The following is a 16,210-nucleotide window of genomic DNA, read 5'->3' as shown; positions in this document are numbered from 1 at the left end:
AGATTGAGTAAGGTCAATCCGAAGGTGTAAATCTGTGGATCGAGCAGGGTCGATCCGAAGGTGTAAATTCCTGGATCGAGTAGGGCCGATCTGAAGGTGTAGATTCGTGGATTGAGTAGGGTCAATCCAAAGGTGTAAATCTGTGGATCGAGTAGGGTCGATCGGAAGGTGTACGTACGCTTATCGGGCAAGGCCAATTTGAAGGTGTCAGTACGTTTATCGGTAGGGCCGATATGAAGGTGTCAGTATGTTTATCGGCAGGGCTGATCAGGTGTCATTGTGAATCGAGCAGGGTCGATTCGAATGTGTACGTACGTTTATCGGGCTGGGCCGATTTGAAGGTGTTAGTACGTTTATCGGCAGGGTCGATCTGAAGGTGTCATTGTCAATCGAGTAGGGTCGATTCGAAGGTGTACGTACGTTTATCGGGAGGGGCCGATTTGAAGGTGTCAGTACGTTTATCGGCAGGGTCGATTTGAAGGTGTCAGTACGTTTATCGGCAGGGTCGATTTGAAGGTGTTAGTACGTTTATCGGCAGGGCCGATCAGGTGTCATCGTGAATCGAGCAGGGTCGATTCAAAGGTATACGTACGTTTATCGGGCAAGGCCGATTTGAAGGTGTCAATACGTTTATCGGGCGGGGCCGATCTGAAGGTGTCATCGTGAATCGAGCAAGGTCGATTCGAAGGTGTACGTACGTTTATCGGGCAGGGCCCGATTTTGAATGTGTTAGTACATTTATCGGGCGGGGCCGATCTGAAGGTGTCATCGTGAATCGAGTAGGGTCGATTTGAAGGTGTACGTATGTTTATCGGGTAGCGCCGATCTGAAGGTGTCAGTATGTTTATCTGGTAGGGTCGATCTGAAGGTGTCAGTAATTCATTGGCTGGGGTCGGTTTGGAGACGAAAAACTTCTGAATAGTACTTCATTAAATATTTGGCCATGAGGTCGACTGTCTAAGAGGAGGTGGATAGGCCCACTCATCCTTTTTAAAATGAAAAAAAAAAAAAAAAAAAAAGTTCACCTGGAATGCGTCTCATCACTGCCTCGACATCGGCCAATCTCTTGGCCAGTACCTGTTCCATTGGAGAGGGGGATACTACCAGGTCATCCCGTCTTACTGGGTCTGCTACTGCATTCGTTCTCGGCACATTCCGTTGGGTCATCCCTCGGGAGGCAGTCTGATAGATCATTTCGTCGTTCATTCCTTGGTAGCATGTATCTTCGTTCATCCCTTCCGGTTGGATGACTCCTATCGTCACTATTCTATTGTTCCGCCCTACATGAATGGTCAGGGGAGTCAGTTGGTAGTCGCTCGGTCTGTCAGGATGGATGAGCTCGAGTGCTGGAGTTGGTTTGGTTTGGCTATTCAACCCGCGAGGGTGAGCCGAGCCGAATGGGGTTTGTGTTTGGGTTGTTGACTGGAGGTGGAGTGGGACGATAAGGATGGGCTGGTCTTACGGATGTGGGCTTTCTGTTATTGGATTGTCTTGGTCACGAGGCTGGGATGGGTCGGCTGGATGGTGTTCTGTTGGCATATCTTTTTCTCCATTAGTCAAAACGGAGTCGTCGAGCACCAGTGCGTTTAACGGATGCGGCCCTTTACCAGAGACCGAGGGCTGATACTCTGGTGTGGAGAGTGGTTGCATGGATGGGATAGGGGCGCGGAACTGATTGGCGGGTACTTGGTTAGGCAAGAACTCGAGGTCGTAGTATTGATTCACCTTCTCTTTTAGAGACTGGTTTTCAGCCCTCATGGACTTGTTTTCGGTCCGAATTGTATTGTTCTCGGCTTCCAGTGCGGCCACCTTGTTTGAGTTTTGTTGCATGAGAGAGGTCAAAGCCTCCAGTCTGGCCTCGAGGCCGAAGTTAACGTTGTTGGGATTGTCAGCCATGGAATGTTCCTCCACGTAGCAAGGTTCGTCAAGCCGAATGATTGCTAGAGGCCCCACGGTGGGTGCCAAACTGTAGATGTAAAAATCTACCTGTACGGAAGGGGGGGTCTGATGCCGTGAGGTTGAGGCTACTAGCGATCTACTGCACCTGCACACGTAAAAAAACAAACGCGTGAAGCGAACGAGAAACACCGGGGTGGTGTTTGCCGTAGGCATTCCGACGCTCAAGTCAGCAAGGCCAAAAGAGGCTAGTATAGTGAGGGCTAGGGAATAGAGAGGTTACCGGAAGTCTAGTTAGAGACTGTGACTACGACGGTGATGTAAAGCTCTCAAGTAGGAGCTTCGGGTGTGAAGGTGTAATGCCGTGTCCTTTATGAGAGGGCTGGCCTCTGCTTATATAGTGACTGTCTGGTCTCCCAATCCTGGTAGAAGTAGGAGTCCTAGTATGACTCTGATGCAAACCCTAGAAGAATTAGGGCCGTGATAAGCTATCTTACCAGTGTTTGGATAGGAAGGTGATTCTGATTAGGAGAGTAACTCCAAGTAGGAAAGTGATCAAGAATAGGAAAGTGACCTTGAATGGGAGATTGATCAGGAGTAGGAAAGTATTCTGAGGGAGTTGTCGGCTCTGGACTCGCCCATGGACCTAGGAAATGGACTAGGATTAAGAGGCTCGTGCCCACGTGGTTTAGGCCGGCTATATCTTATACCAAAAGGGCCTAATCCGATTGGGTCATATCGGGATTGGGCCTGGCTTTTTCTTCAGTGTCGGGTCCGTTTTCCTTTAGGGGCCAAGGACAATTTTTGGCCCTAGCACATTGCAAGCTTAATCAAACAAAAATGTAGGAAAAGCTCTGCTAGGACCTGTATTGACATAACTAGAGAACACAAAATCAACATCAAACTTTTCAAATTCTTTGCCTCCCTGATTATGTCTACCCGGAAGGTTTAACAGTAGGCCAAGAAAAGCATGAGAAGAACGGTCACTGAGAAACGATCATCTCGATCTAACAATGGCCTTGCAAACTCAGTTTGGGGAACAAGGTGGCCTATGACTGGTGGAGCGATGAACAGAAGCTCAGCTTTCTTCATGTTGCTGGTGGTGGTTGTGATGAGTGAAGAAGATTGAAGCATGTTTCTTTTCTTGGGTTTATTCAAGATGAGTGAGAAATGTAGTATACACTCATCTAGAGCTAAGTCTTTTATAAAGTTATGTTAAACATGTTAATGTAATAAATTATTTATGTCCAATGTCCGATAAATTATTATTTATTGAAGTTTTACAATACTTTATTTGCATGCTTTTTGACCAATAGCTACATTTTGCCCTGGTTGATTGAGAATCACGACTTTTTAATGAGGTAAAGAAGCTTATGTAATGTGCAAGTATTAGCCTAGGTATTAATTAATATGTTAAATGGGTTTGGGTATATGTAACTCATTTTCAAAAGTTAGCGAAGGGAGCCCAATTATATATAGAGTTAGCGGCATGTTCCCATTTAAGGTTTATTGAAACCGTAAGTTTTCACATTTCATAAATTCTAAATTCTCACTCTTGAATTAATTTAAGAATAGGAATCTAGAATTTATGAAACCAAAGGTGAAAATTTGCTGATTTGTTAAACCTTGGATGAGAACACACACACACACATATATATATATACACACACTATAGTAAGCCACTAATATAAGGATGTGAGACAAATCCAATTTCAAATTACTTAGTTTAGTAATTTTGAGAATGCGAGTGATTTAGGGAATGGGAAGTACTTTGTGATGAGTGTCAAAATTAGGTGGCTTCGTGACAAGAATAGTTCAGCTCTCTTTATTGGTGCTGCTTTCAATGGTAATGGTTACTTCTTGGATGCTACAAATTTAATTATTTGAGATATTTCACATCATTAAAGTCATACTTTCTTACAGCTGGTGCAGGGATGATAACAAGCTCAACTTTCTTCATTGTTGCTGGTGGTAGTGAATAATGAAACTGAAAGAGAGAGAAAGTAGAAGAATACTTTTGCTTTTCGTTGGTTTATTGTAACGGGAGTGACTCTTTTATAAAGTCAGCATGTTGCACATTATATGCAATAATGATGTTGGGGGCTCTGCCTCGTCCCGGGGAAGAAGGCAAATAGAACAAATCCATACATCATTAAGGACTAAATATGATTAACTAAAACTATATGCGTCTTTCGTGGCTTTACTTCTTAATAGTTAATATATCATCAATCAAGCCTCCAAATGCAGTATATGAAGATCCTCCCTCCATCACTGCTAATCTACTCTTTTCACTCTTCTCTTTCACCTTCTTCCTCACCTCATTATCACTCTCCATTACATATTTTATGGCTCTTGCTATGTCATCTGCAACCACAACTTCCCCATTCATGATCCTATAATCCAATCTCAATTCCACACCCAATCCCAAATCTCTCACCATTTGGGATGCATTAAGCTGTTGCTTAGCATACAGAGGCCATGTCACAATTGGAACACCAAACCACAAGCTCTCCAAGATTGAATTCCACCCACAATGTGACACAAATGCTCCCACTGATTTATGTGCCAACACCGCCTTTTGTGGTGCCCATCCACACACCAAACCAATCTTGTTTGTTCTTTCGAAGAACCCATTTGGCAGGATTTCCAGGAGATCATCACTCTTGTAATCACTAGGCTTTTCAAATTTATCCTTTGGTGGTGGCTTCCGTAATGACCACAAGAACCTCAGCCCAGTTTGCTCTAATCCAACTGCAATTTCTTTCACTTGCTCTTCTCCAAAACTCCCTTGGCTTCCAAAGCACAAGAAAATAACTGATGAATCAGGTTGATCATCAAGCCATTTCATGATCTCATCAGCTTTTTGTGTCTCATCTAAAGCTAACTTATTGCTTTCACCCTTGAGATCAATCACTGGTCCAACTGTGTAAACAGGTGGCACATGATCAAAATCATTCATTAGAGACTTCACCGCATGAGATTCCAGCTCCTCAAATGTGTTGACAATAATCCCTTTGGTCTCCTTGAATCTTCTTCCATGGTTCATAACTGTAGTGTAGCCACCATGCTTGTTCGACAAAACTTCAGGCAGACCACTGCTTGGAACTGGATTTACATAACTGGGGATCACCAAATCACCATCAAACTCTTCAATTTCTCTTCCAGTTTGATCATGTCGAGTTGGAAGGTACAGCAAGAGACCAACAGCAGCTGCACTAGAAGGGGAGAACAAATAAGAAGGAACACCAAGTTCATTTCCCACATCTATCATTGATGTACAAAAGAAATCAACTACCAATCGAACAAGTGGAGTTGAGTAAGAACTGGAAAGCACATGCTTGACAATAGCTTCTTTAACACAAGCTCTATGACAATCTATATACTCAGTCATAAACTTTTCAAAGGATTTATGAACCTCTTGTGAAGGAGAGAAGTCAACAGGAGGAGATAGATTGATGAACCTTATTGAAGTATTAGATTCTGCAAATGATTTGGTCTGTGCAGATGAAGGAGAGGGGCCAAAAGGAGAATCCATAAGAAGAAAAGTCACTGAGAAATGATCATCTCGATCTAGCAAGCGCTTTGCAAACTCAATTTGGGGACCTACGTGGCCTGGCCTGGTACAGGGATGAACACAAGGTCAACTTTCTTCATTTTTGGTGGTGGCTTTTGTGATGAGAGTATAATATTTTTCCTTTTTCAAAATTTATTGGTTAAATGTACCGTACATGATGTATGCACCTCTTTAACTCTCTAAAACTTATTTAAGAAATAGTCAGATGTCATTATCGAAAAAATATTTCTCACATAATTTTATATGATAAAATATGATTGATAGATTTTAAATTAAATTTAAATTTTCATCTAATCATCTTTTTATCACATAATATTATATGAAAAATATTGTATGAAAATATTATATATGTAGTATTACTCATCAAACTATGGGAATATGTTATCACGCAAACAGTTTCTGAGCAATAAGAAAGAGTAAACAAGGTTTGCCTTAGTAACATTCTCCACCAAAAAAGTTTCAAAATATCACTTTCTCACCCAAAATTAATATTCCGTTATTACTCAAAGTCGATTCCTCACTAGCATTTGAACCTCCAGTCTCTTCTCCATAAAACCTGTCTCACTCCGGTACTTGATTTCTCGTTGATTGTTAGTTATCGCAAAACTAGGCTTCATGTTCTTAGCTAATTTTTGATTGATTTCAGTAGCGATTATTCCATTGGTCATCACCATTCAATCTACCGCTCTCCACTCTATAAAAACCCTCTTACCCTGACTCTTGGTAACTCGTCAAACATCAGCTGAGAAAGTGAAATGTATATTGGGTATTCATAGAATATAACCCTTGGGTGGAGAAATGGTATTTTGAAACTTTTTGGTGGGAAATTGTAATTAAGGCAAACGTGGGTGAGAAGAAGTCGTTTACTCCAATAAGGAAGTATCAAATGTTAGGGATAAAGAAATTTGTCAACGTCCACTAGACCAATATGTTATTAAGTAATAGTGTAGACACATACTTTTGAACAGAAAGGTTGAGCACAAAAGACAATTTTGGATTATTGAGATTTGAAAACAGGTCATAAAATTTAAAAAGACATCTACTCCTACACTAATATGGAAGGAACAGCGAAATGTACTTTCATAATCAAACTCAAACAAATCTCTTATTGAATAGGAATTATTCTAAAACAATACTACTTAAAACAAGAAAATAAATTAACTTACGTCCAGGACTTTAGGACAATAGGACGCATGCTGCAGTAGGCGCAACTTCCTCCTCATTCAGCGCTTCTTCTTACCACACGCTGCGCGCTAATTAATGTCGTCGCGGCGACCTGATGGCCAGCTTTCTTCAACGTTCTTCCAACACTGTAGCTTGATTCTTAAACTAGGGACTTCATAACAATAGGTTCACACTTCAACAAAATGAAACAATAGTAGATAAAAAGATTTCATGAAGAATTTTCGAACTTGAAACTCTTTTAAGGAAAATGGAAAAAATCCCTATATCATTAAGGATTAAATATGAATAAACAAGACTATGTTTCTTTCATGGCTTTGTTTCTTAATATATCATCAATCAGGTCTCCAAATGCAGCATATGAAGATCCACCCTCCATTACTACTAATCTGCTCTTTTCACTCTTCTCTTTAACCTTCTTCCTCACCTCATTATCACTCTCCATCACACATTTGATAGCTCTTGCTATCTCATCTGCAACCATAACTTCCCCATTCATGATCCTGTAATGCAATCTCAACTCCACGCCCAATCCCAAATCTGTCACCATTTGGAATGCATTAATCTGCTGCTCAGCATACATAGGCCATGTCACAGTTGGAACACCAAACCACAAGCTTTCCAAGATTGAATTCCACCCACAATGTGACACAAATCCCCTTATTGATTTATGAGCCAACACCGCCTTTTGTGGCGCCCATCCACAAACCAAACCAATCTTCTTTGTTCTTTCCAAGAACCCATTTGGCAAAACCTCCTGGAGATGATCACTCTTGTAATCATTAGGCCTTTTAATTTTATCCTTTGGTGGTGGCTTCCGTATTGACCACAAGAACCTCACCCCACTTTGCTCCAATCCGACTGCAATTTGTTTCGCTTGCTCTTCTCCAAAGCTCCCTTGGCTTCCAAAGCACAAGAAAACAACTGATGAATCAGGTCGATTATCAAGCCATTTCAGGATTTTATCTCTTTCTGTCACATCTAGAACTAACTTGTCACTCTCACTCTTGAGATCAATCATTGGTCCAACTGTGTAAACAGGTGGCATATGATCAAAATCATTCTTCAAAGACTTAACAGCATGAGATTCCAGCTCCTCAAATGTGTTGACAATAATCCCTTTGGTCTCCTTGAATCTTCTTCCATGGTTCATAAATGTAGTGTAGCCACCATGCTTGTTCAACAAAACGTCAGGCAGACCACTGCTTGGAACTGGATTAACATAACTAGCGATCACCAAATCACCATCAAACTCTTCAATTTCTCTTCCAACTCGATCATGTCGAGTTGGAAGGTACAACAAGAGACCAACAGCAGCTGCACTAGAAGGGGAGGACAAATAAGAAGGAACACCAAATTCATTTCCCACATCTATCATTGATGTGCAAAAGAAATCAACTACCAATACAGCAAGTGGAGCTGAGTTAGAACTGGAAAGCACATGCTTGACAATAGCTTCTTTAACACAAGCTCTATGACAATCTATATACTCAGTCATAAACTTTTCAAAGGATTTATGAACCTCTTGTGAAGGACAGTAGTCAACAGGAGGAGAAACATTGATGAACCTTATTGAAGTATTAGATTCTGCAAGTGATTTAGTGTGTGCAGCTGAAGGAGAGGGGCCAAAAGGAGAATCCATGAGAAGAACAGTCACTGAGAAACAATCATCTCGATCCAACAAGTGCTTTGCAAACTCAATATAGGGAACCAGGTGGCCTGCGCCTGGTCCAAGGATAAGGACAAGGTCAACTTTCTTCATTTTTAGTTGTGGCTGTTGTGATGAGAGATCTGAGAAGATGAAAACTTCTTATTTTTCCTGTCTTTTATAGTTTTATTTAGTTAATATTCAAATATGTAAATTATTTTCTAATTATTATATTATCAATCCCAACCCAATCAAGCTTGCATGTTGTCACGGGCATTTCCTGCCGAATCATATAAATGTACTTGTCTTATTCAATCATGCAAATGTACTTGTCTTATTTAATTTTATCTCTAGTCGGGTTAAGTGAACCCTATAATCAATTTAAAGGTCTATATAATTTGTAAAATGACAACAATTTTCACTTCCTCACCTTATTATCGTCATCCATGACACATTTTATTTGAGAACAAATCTCTAAATAATCTATATTTTCACTTCATTAGCATACACGACAAGTGTCCTTAGTTCCAGCAAGTTAATCACATGGCAGTGGCGCAATTTTGAACAGAATTTGATTGAGCACTGAAGAAAGTTTGAGCCCTTTGAGGCATGGACACTAACCCCAACATGAAATTTAGAATCTTTCTCGTTTCCAGTTTATGCAGTAGAAGCAGCAAGAAACAAGATTTGATCACATTGAAATAAAATTGAAGCAGAAAGAAACCAAGTAATCACAGTTTGAGTAGAAGTTGGCAATGGTTAAAACATTGGCAGCAAGTTAACATGAGAAAACGTTTTCATATGTTTCCAAAGATTTTTTGATATATTCATGGCATGTTTCCTAATATATCCTCAATCAATTGTCCAAATGCAGCATATGAATATCCACCATTCATCACTGCTAATCTGCTATTTTCACTCTCTTCTTTGACCTTCTTCCTTACTTCGTTATCAGTGTCCATCACACATTTTACAGCTCTTGCTATCTCATCTCCCAACACAACTTCTCCACTAGTATTTCTATAATCCAATCTCAACTCCACAGCCAATCCCAAATCTTTCACGATTTGGAATGCATTAAGCTGTTGCTCTGCATACATAGGCCATGTTGCAATTGGAACTCCAAACCACAAGCTCTCCAAGACTGAATTCCACCCACAATGTGAAACAAATTCTCCTACTGATTTATGACCCAACACTTCCTTTTGTGGTGTCCATCCACATACCAAACCATTCTTATTTGTTTTCTCCAGGAACTCATTTGACAATACTTCCTGGAGATCACCTTTGTAATCACTAGGCCCTTCAAATTTATCCTTTGGTGGCGGCTTGCGTAAAGACCACAAGAATTTGTGACCACATTGCTCCAGCCCGAGTGCTATTTCTTTCACTTGCTCTCCATCAAAGCTCCCTAGGCCTCCAAAGCACAAGAAAACAACTGATGAATCAGGTTGATCATCAAGCCATTTCATGATCTCATCTCTTTCTGAATCATCACTGAAACATAACTTAACACTCTCCCCCTTCACATCAAAAAGCGGCCCAACTGTGTAAACATGATGTAAATTATCGTCTTCAAAATCATTCAACAAAAATTTAACAGCATGAGCCTCCAGCTCTGTGTAAGTGTTGACAATAATCCCTTTGGTCTCCTTGAATCTTCTTCCAATCTTCACAAATGTATCATAACCACCATACTTGTTAAACAAAAACAAAGGCATAATTCTGCTAGGAATTGGATTAACATAACCAGGAATTATATAATCAGAATATAACTCTTCAAACTCTCTTCCAACTTCATCATCTCGACCTGGAAGGTACAACATGAGACCAAGAAAATCTGCATTACAAGTGAAGAACAAATAAGAAGGAACACCTAGTTCATTTCCCACATCTACAATTGATGAACAAAACATATCAAACACCAACCCAGCAAGTGGAGCTGAGTTAGTGTTTGAAAGAACATTCTTAATAATAGCTTCTTTAACATAAGGTTTGTAACTCCCTCTATGATCAATCACAAGTTTTTCTCTGGAAACTTTAGATTTTTCCAGTGAAGGAGGGTCTACATAATGAAGATTAATGAACCTTATTTGAGTATCAAAAGCTGGAAGTGATCGAGTGTGATCAGAAGAGCCATCAATTGTTTTCATGATGACAAGAACTGTGATTGAGAACTGACCATCTCGATCCAACAGCCGCTTTGCAAAATCAGTAGTTGTAACTCATTTTTGCTTCTGGTTTTTCTGGTGATAACTCTCTCTTGGTTATATTTTCTCTTGCTTTAAGCTTTCTTGATTGTATCAGGGAGTTTTGTAAGAATAGTTGGTTGAGAAAACTTAGAATACGAGTCGTATCACGTCGTCTGTATAACAAATTACTGAATTTATGATGTGCATAAATGACATGAAATATTTACTTCTTAACTGATCATGCGGTATATGTGAGTTGTTGTATCATAAATTCTCTCAATATTTATATAATTATAGTTAAGAGAGATGAGGAGATATAAAGTTTAAATCACATAAGTTTTGTGTGAATGATGTTCTCCATTAACGTGATAGTTTATTTAGCTGGCTTAACTTCTATGAGATCTACCAACATTGAGGCAAATTCTACCCTTTAGCTTCTTCAAGAACGAAAAAGTTTATGTTACCACGGGATACCGCATTAATGATATCACAAATCAATATATGCATACTACGTAGATATTCAGTTCAATCACCAATCTCATTGATTACAAAAATGGATGGTAAAGAAAAAAAATTCTCAGACAACATATATACATGGACTTGTGACATGACTGACATGATATCTTGTGATATTCTATGTTTTTCTCGAAAATATACCCAACTTTAAATTTATCACTTTATAATATTGTCCACAGTTCCAGAGCATCAAAGATCATACAACAAAACCAATGGATATTCGTAACAGGGCATCAAATGCACCTGAGCAAACATAATTTATTTGCATGCTTTCTTATTAAAATTCATCGCAAATATTTCTCATGTCGACTCAAATAAAAGCAACTGAGCAATATGATCAATATTAAAAGGAAAAGTAGTCATGTTTGCAATAAACTTTCAACAAAAAGGAATGTCAATAAACTAATATGTAACGAGATGATGCATACAGTGAGAGGGAACAATAGGCATTACATGAGATTATGAAGGTAACTTGCATTTGTGACAAGAACTTATAATGTCAAAATTCTCTACTCTTCCCAGATAATTTAATTCATTAAAGGGATTCAAACAAAAGCAGTTATGAGTCAGCAATTGTCAAGGTGAAGCTCCACTTATTGACTAACCAGTCAGCAACCTGAATTCACCTCCTAAATACTTTGGCAATATTTTAGTAACTTAAAGAACTTACCCTATCCTCAGATTCTACACATCTATTCTAGCCTCCGTTTGAGCTGTTAAACGATACATACTTGTTTGTCGTGTCTATATGAGTTGAGAAAACCTTTCGATTAGTAGACCATCTTTAACAACATGACCTGGAAACCAAACATATGGCATGAGATGCACCAACTGCAATAGATAACACATTGTGGGGTCCCAATTGACTTCAATAGGCACAGTTGTACCTCTGGCAACCCAGGAACTCCCAATTGAGAATCTTTGGCATTTCCCCACATGTACAACTTCCCTTTATCTGAATATATAGCAAATTATCAAACATTATGGTAAAAACAAATATATACTCATGAGCTTTATTTATTTGATTTGCATATAAAATTATTGTTCTATAATGATATCCAAATATTTGATTTTATTAAATTTAAGTATCTTTCAACTTATGTTGAATACTAAAAGATATCCTCAACCTCATTTATGTGTTATTATGAGATCGGAAACTAAGATACGTTGGAAGATTGTAGGATTGAAGGGTGATGGAAATATCAAAGACCATTTAACTTTCTTACGTGTTATGGCTGCTGACGATGAGCCCCCACAAGAGAAGTAAACTACACACTCATCAGCTAAAGCCTCGATCACCACAGGTACTTTCTGATTTTCGGTGAAGAATGACCCAACTGACCATGTCCACCATATCCCCAAGAAAGAACTTTGCCTTCATCTGAAATTATACATAAAAAAAGAAAAACCAATATTAGTATACAGCCTAGAATGGAACGAGGGGCGGCAAGTGAGGAATGGATTTAATAAGGTTACTGTGGCAATCGTGAATTTAAGGAATTATTTTACTGTTAATGCAAGGGAGTGACAGCCACCACTTGCTATCTGAATGATACGAAATCTTCAAGGCTAGGAATTGGCTTGGGTCTCCACCACCAACCTTATCACCTCTTCCAAGCTCATAGTAAAACTTTCTGAGCAGAACACATGACAATGTGTAATATGATGTCATTGTAATGTTAGAAGCAGAGATAGATGAAATTCATCAAAGTTGAAAACTTAAGAGAGTGATATCCAGAACTGTGAACTTTCCGAACAAATAAATGAAAGTAACTAAACTGCAATTGGGTAGAGATAAGGAGAGAAATAAACAAAAGAGTTGATATCTTTACCTCCCCAATTCCAAAGTTGCCCTTCCTCTGTCAGCACTATTGTAAACAAGCCACCACAGAAACAGCAGCCATAGGTACAGGTAATGCTTTGACCTTAGAAGGGATACTAAGTCCACCTCCCTCATTAGGGCCTCAACCAGGACCAAGGCCAATTTCCATCTCCTTCTCGACTCCAAGTGCAAAGTTCCCCCATATTCAATAATAGATGGATTAAGATATTTGACATCCTCTTTCTTTATTTTTTCTGTAATTAATATGAAGGCAATATGAATCATCTTCTCATAAAGAACAACAGAAACCCATAAATGCTAGTATATAAACCTATAGACATTTGAAATATGTTCCATTCAATTTGTTCTGCAGTACTAGATTGATATGTTCACATATTGAGGTCAGAGGGCAGTTTCCAAAGGTCGCAAATCAAAACTCCTATAAATTTAGTCCAGGTTAAGCAGATATACCAAAATGCAAACCCCATAATACATGAAAGAAAGATTTCCATACAAAAAACAGGGTCAGTTAAGAAGAACAACCTGATTCAGTTATTGCAGCAGTATGTGTCCCACTGGTTGCAATGTGCCGTATTTTCCCATTCCAAGAACCTTCCACCAATCTAGGAAACAACCATGATAGACAGAATGTCCAACTGCACCAAAACCACCATAACCCCTGCAAACTTCATTGATAGAGCCATTTATTATCAGGCTAAAAACACGTAAGTGAACACAACAATGTGATGAATATGTGCACACAACTCTCTTCTCTGATATTTATCCAATCAAGCACAAGAACATCATTAATTATCAGGCAACAGTAAACTGACATAGATATATTCTAAATCATAACATACTAGTTGCTTCAACATCCCATTTTAACTAAGACAGGAAAATTGCTCTGGATCAAATGTGATTCCATATATCGATAAAAGCTCTTTTGCTTTCTGTTTCATTAGTCCTTGGTTGCAATTCAAGGAGAGTGCTACATCATGTCAACTAACTTCCCCAATAAGCTCTTTTAAAATATTAAATTACCATACCCAAGAAAATTTGGTTAGGGTATTACATTACCCCTGCAAGATTCATAGACAAATTTAAGGTCAAAATTTGTATAGACTCCAAATAAAACAACATCTCGTTGCAAATCATAAATAAAAGTGATATTTTTTGTAAGCCTTTTTGCTAATTACTTCTTAAAAAAAAAAAAAAAAAAAAATAGACACTCTTTAACCTTTGATTACTCAACACGTAATACACTTATAAAAACAATAGGCTTGCTAATGACGCCTAAGCAAAAGATGTTTAAACCTTCACACCAAACGAACAACATATCAATGAACAAAAATGAATGTAGAGTTGTTAATACCACTGACCAAGCGAAAATCTTCCCAAGTGAAGTCAAAGCAACGAGAGTGAACTCCACCAAGAGCAACACACTGAACAAGATCATCATCCAAATAAGGGTTCAAACTAGGCACAAACACAGTATTTCATGCCCAAAACAAGTCTCCACCATCTCTTTCTCTCTAACCACAGCTTTCCATCCACAACCACCCACTATGAAACAAGCCACAGAAATATTCAAACTTGAACCCGAACCACTTCAGAACTTTCTGAACAAGTCGGCGGGAGTTTGGGAGATGGTAAAGGGTAGAGAAAGAATGAGGTTTGGAACTGGCACCGAGTAGAGTCTCACTTCTTCAATGCCACCGCCCAACTGGCCTGAGGCGCCTCCCCCAACGAGAGGAGTGGAGAGTGACGTGTCATTTTGGTTTTCATTTGTGTGCGTGTAGAGAAGTGGGATTGGTGGATGAAGAGGAAAAGGGAAGGGAGGATGGCAATGAGAGTTGTGAGGCGTTGGCAAAGAAGCATTGAAGTTGAAGAAGGGGGTTGTATTGAGGAAATACCATTTTCATCCAATATTCTCGGAACGTGGTACTGTTACCCCTGTCAGATATGGAGTTAGGGTGTTAGACGGTGTAGGGGCTAAAAGTCTTTCAATACAATTTAGCAAAACAGAAGTAAAAAAAAAGGTAATCTTGTGAGTTCAATATAAAAGATGGAATGTTCTATTGGCAAAAAGCTTTTTAATGGTATTAATAAATAACAAAATCTCAATATTCATGATTCTATATATTAATAAGGTTTTCAATTTCTTTGTTTATTTTCCTCAAAATTTCTAAACGTGGAAAAACTATAGACTTCATTACAAATATCAATTATCGGTAGACCAAATTTATCTTGTAGTATTAACGGACGGAATTAAACATTGTTCCCTAATGCCAACAAACGTGATCTAAATTTGATATTTTCAGGAAATCTCATGAGAAAACTTGTATGCTTTTACTATAAAAGGACCTAGGGAGTTAGAGAGTTTGGGGGATCAAATTCTTTTTGTGAGTAGAAATTGTTCAAGATGTTCTAATTGCGTATATTTCACTAATGAATATCATAATCTAGACTGTAATGAGTGAGATAATTATAGAATATCTGTAAAGAAGGATAAGGTTCTGAGATTGATGATTCGGATCATTTTAGATTGGATGATAAAGAATTAAAGATTAGCCAAGCGTTTTGTTCGTCCTAAAAAAACCCATTTGGTCAGGTGTTTGGATGACTACACCTTCAATATAACCAAGAAGCACGATGAAGTTATATGTGAGTGATGAAGTGTGAAAAATTTTATTTTTAGTTGATTTTTTTCAACTATTATCAACATTAGATTGTTAGTTTACTTTTAATCTCCATTGTAGATGTTTCTATCGTGTAAAGAATCCTTTTTCTGAATTTGGTTTGTAGTTTGTCATGGGTAATTCTCTAATAATTATCTATTGTAGTTTTTCAAATCACTAATGCAAAGTATGAAGAATTTTAAAAAGATGTCTATACGAAGTAATGTGACAGGGAATGAATAAAAAGATGTCCGTATAAAGAGATATGACAGAAAATAAATAAAACAGTAATATGATAATTTGACTTTATATTCATTCGTCTATTTATTTTCTGTCAACATATTTGTACGTTCCACCTAGATTGGCAAAAGAAGTTCAGAACCGGTTTGACCCATACCCGGTCTGACCGTTTTGAAAGCGGGTGAGACGGGTACACCGCGGGTCTCGGTTTGTCTTTTGAATTGAAATCCTCATCATATCTCCTCTCTCACACTCACTCACTCTCGTCTCTCAAACTCACTCGCGCAACCGGCAAATCCACCGTCGCCGCTACCCAAGAACTCCACCGTTGCCGCTTCTCCAGTCTGCACTCTCCAGAGCCACGTCTACAGTCTCCACCGTCACCGCATCCTCAATCTCAGCCACAAACGCAACTCCACGTCTTGTAGTGATCTTTTCAACCTTAATCACATCCTCGTTCAT

The 16,210-nt window shown here is 38.7% G+C and overlaps 3 protein-coding genes and 1 pseudogene across 3 annotated transcripts; all 4 read right to left on the bottom strand.

Moving 5' to 3' along the window:
• Positions 1-3,919: 3,919 nt before the first annotated feature.
• On the bottom strand, positions 3,920-5,590 carry LOC116127065 (anthocyanidin 3-O-glucosyltransferase 2-like). The gene has a single exon (XM_031412729.1). It carries the CDS (start codon positions 5,429-5,431, stop codon positions 4,097-4,099), a length of 1,335 nt encoding a protein of 444 aa, XP_031268589.1. The 5' UTR covers positions 5,432-5,590; the 3' UTR covers positions 3,920-4,096.
• Positions 5,591-6,656: 1,066 nt separating this feature from the next.
• Positions 6,657-8,433, bottom strand: LOC116127070 (anthocyanidin 3-O-glucosyltransferase 2-like). Its single transcript, XM_031412733.1, has one exon. The coding sequence runs from the start codon at positions 8,412-8,414 to the stop codon at positions 6,951-6,953; it is 1,464 nt and encodes a 487-aa protein (XP_031268593.1). The 5' UTR covers positions 8,415-8,433; the 3' UTR covers positions 6,657-6,950.
• A 367-nt stretch (positions 8,434-8,800) lies between these two features.
• Positions 8,801-12,958, bottom strand: LOC116127066 (anthocyanidin 3-O-glucosyltransferase 2-like). Its single transcript, XM_031412730.1, has 3 exons — positions 12,841-12,958; positions 12,235-12,389; positions 8,801-10,665 (listed from the first exon to the last, which is right to left on the bottom strand). Exon 3 carries the CDS (start codon positions 10,451-10,453, stop codon positions 9,128-9,130), a length of 1,326 nt encoding a protein of 441 aa, XP_031268590.1. The 5' UTR covers positions 10,454-10,665; positions 12,235-12,389; positions 12,841-12,958; the 3' UTR covers positions 8,801-9,127.
• LOC116127120 lies at positions 11,373-16,210 on the bottom strand (annotated as a pseudogene).

Source organism: Pistacia vera, unplaced genomic scaffold (assembly GCF_008641045.1).
Source record: "Pistacia vera cultivar Batoury unplaced genomic scaffold, PisVer_v2 Contig189, whole genome shotgun sequence".
Lineage (NCBI taxonomy): Eukaryota > Viridiplantae > Streptophyta > Magnoliopsida > Sapindales > Anacardiaceae > Pistacia > Pistacia vera.
Note: the sequence above shows the minus strand (reverse complement) of the source record. Positions and strands in the feature narration are given on the sequence as shown.

Excerpts from the sequence above, each read along its gene's own strand:
- LOC116127065 (XM_031412729.1), bottom strand. The coding sequence starts at position 5,431 with ATGGATTCTCCTTTTGGCCCCTCTCCTTCATCTGCACAGACCAAATCA.
- LOC116127070 (XM_031412733.1), bottom strand. The coding sequence starts at position 8,414 with ATGAAGAAAGTTGACCTTGTCCTTATCCTTGGACCAGGCGCAGGCCAC.
- LOC116127066 (XM_031412730.1), bottom strand. The coding sequence starts at position 10,453 with ATGAAAACAATTGATGGCTCTTCTGATCACACTCGATCACTTCCAGCT.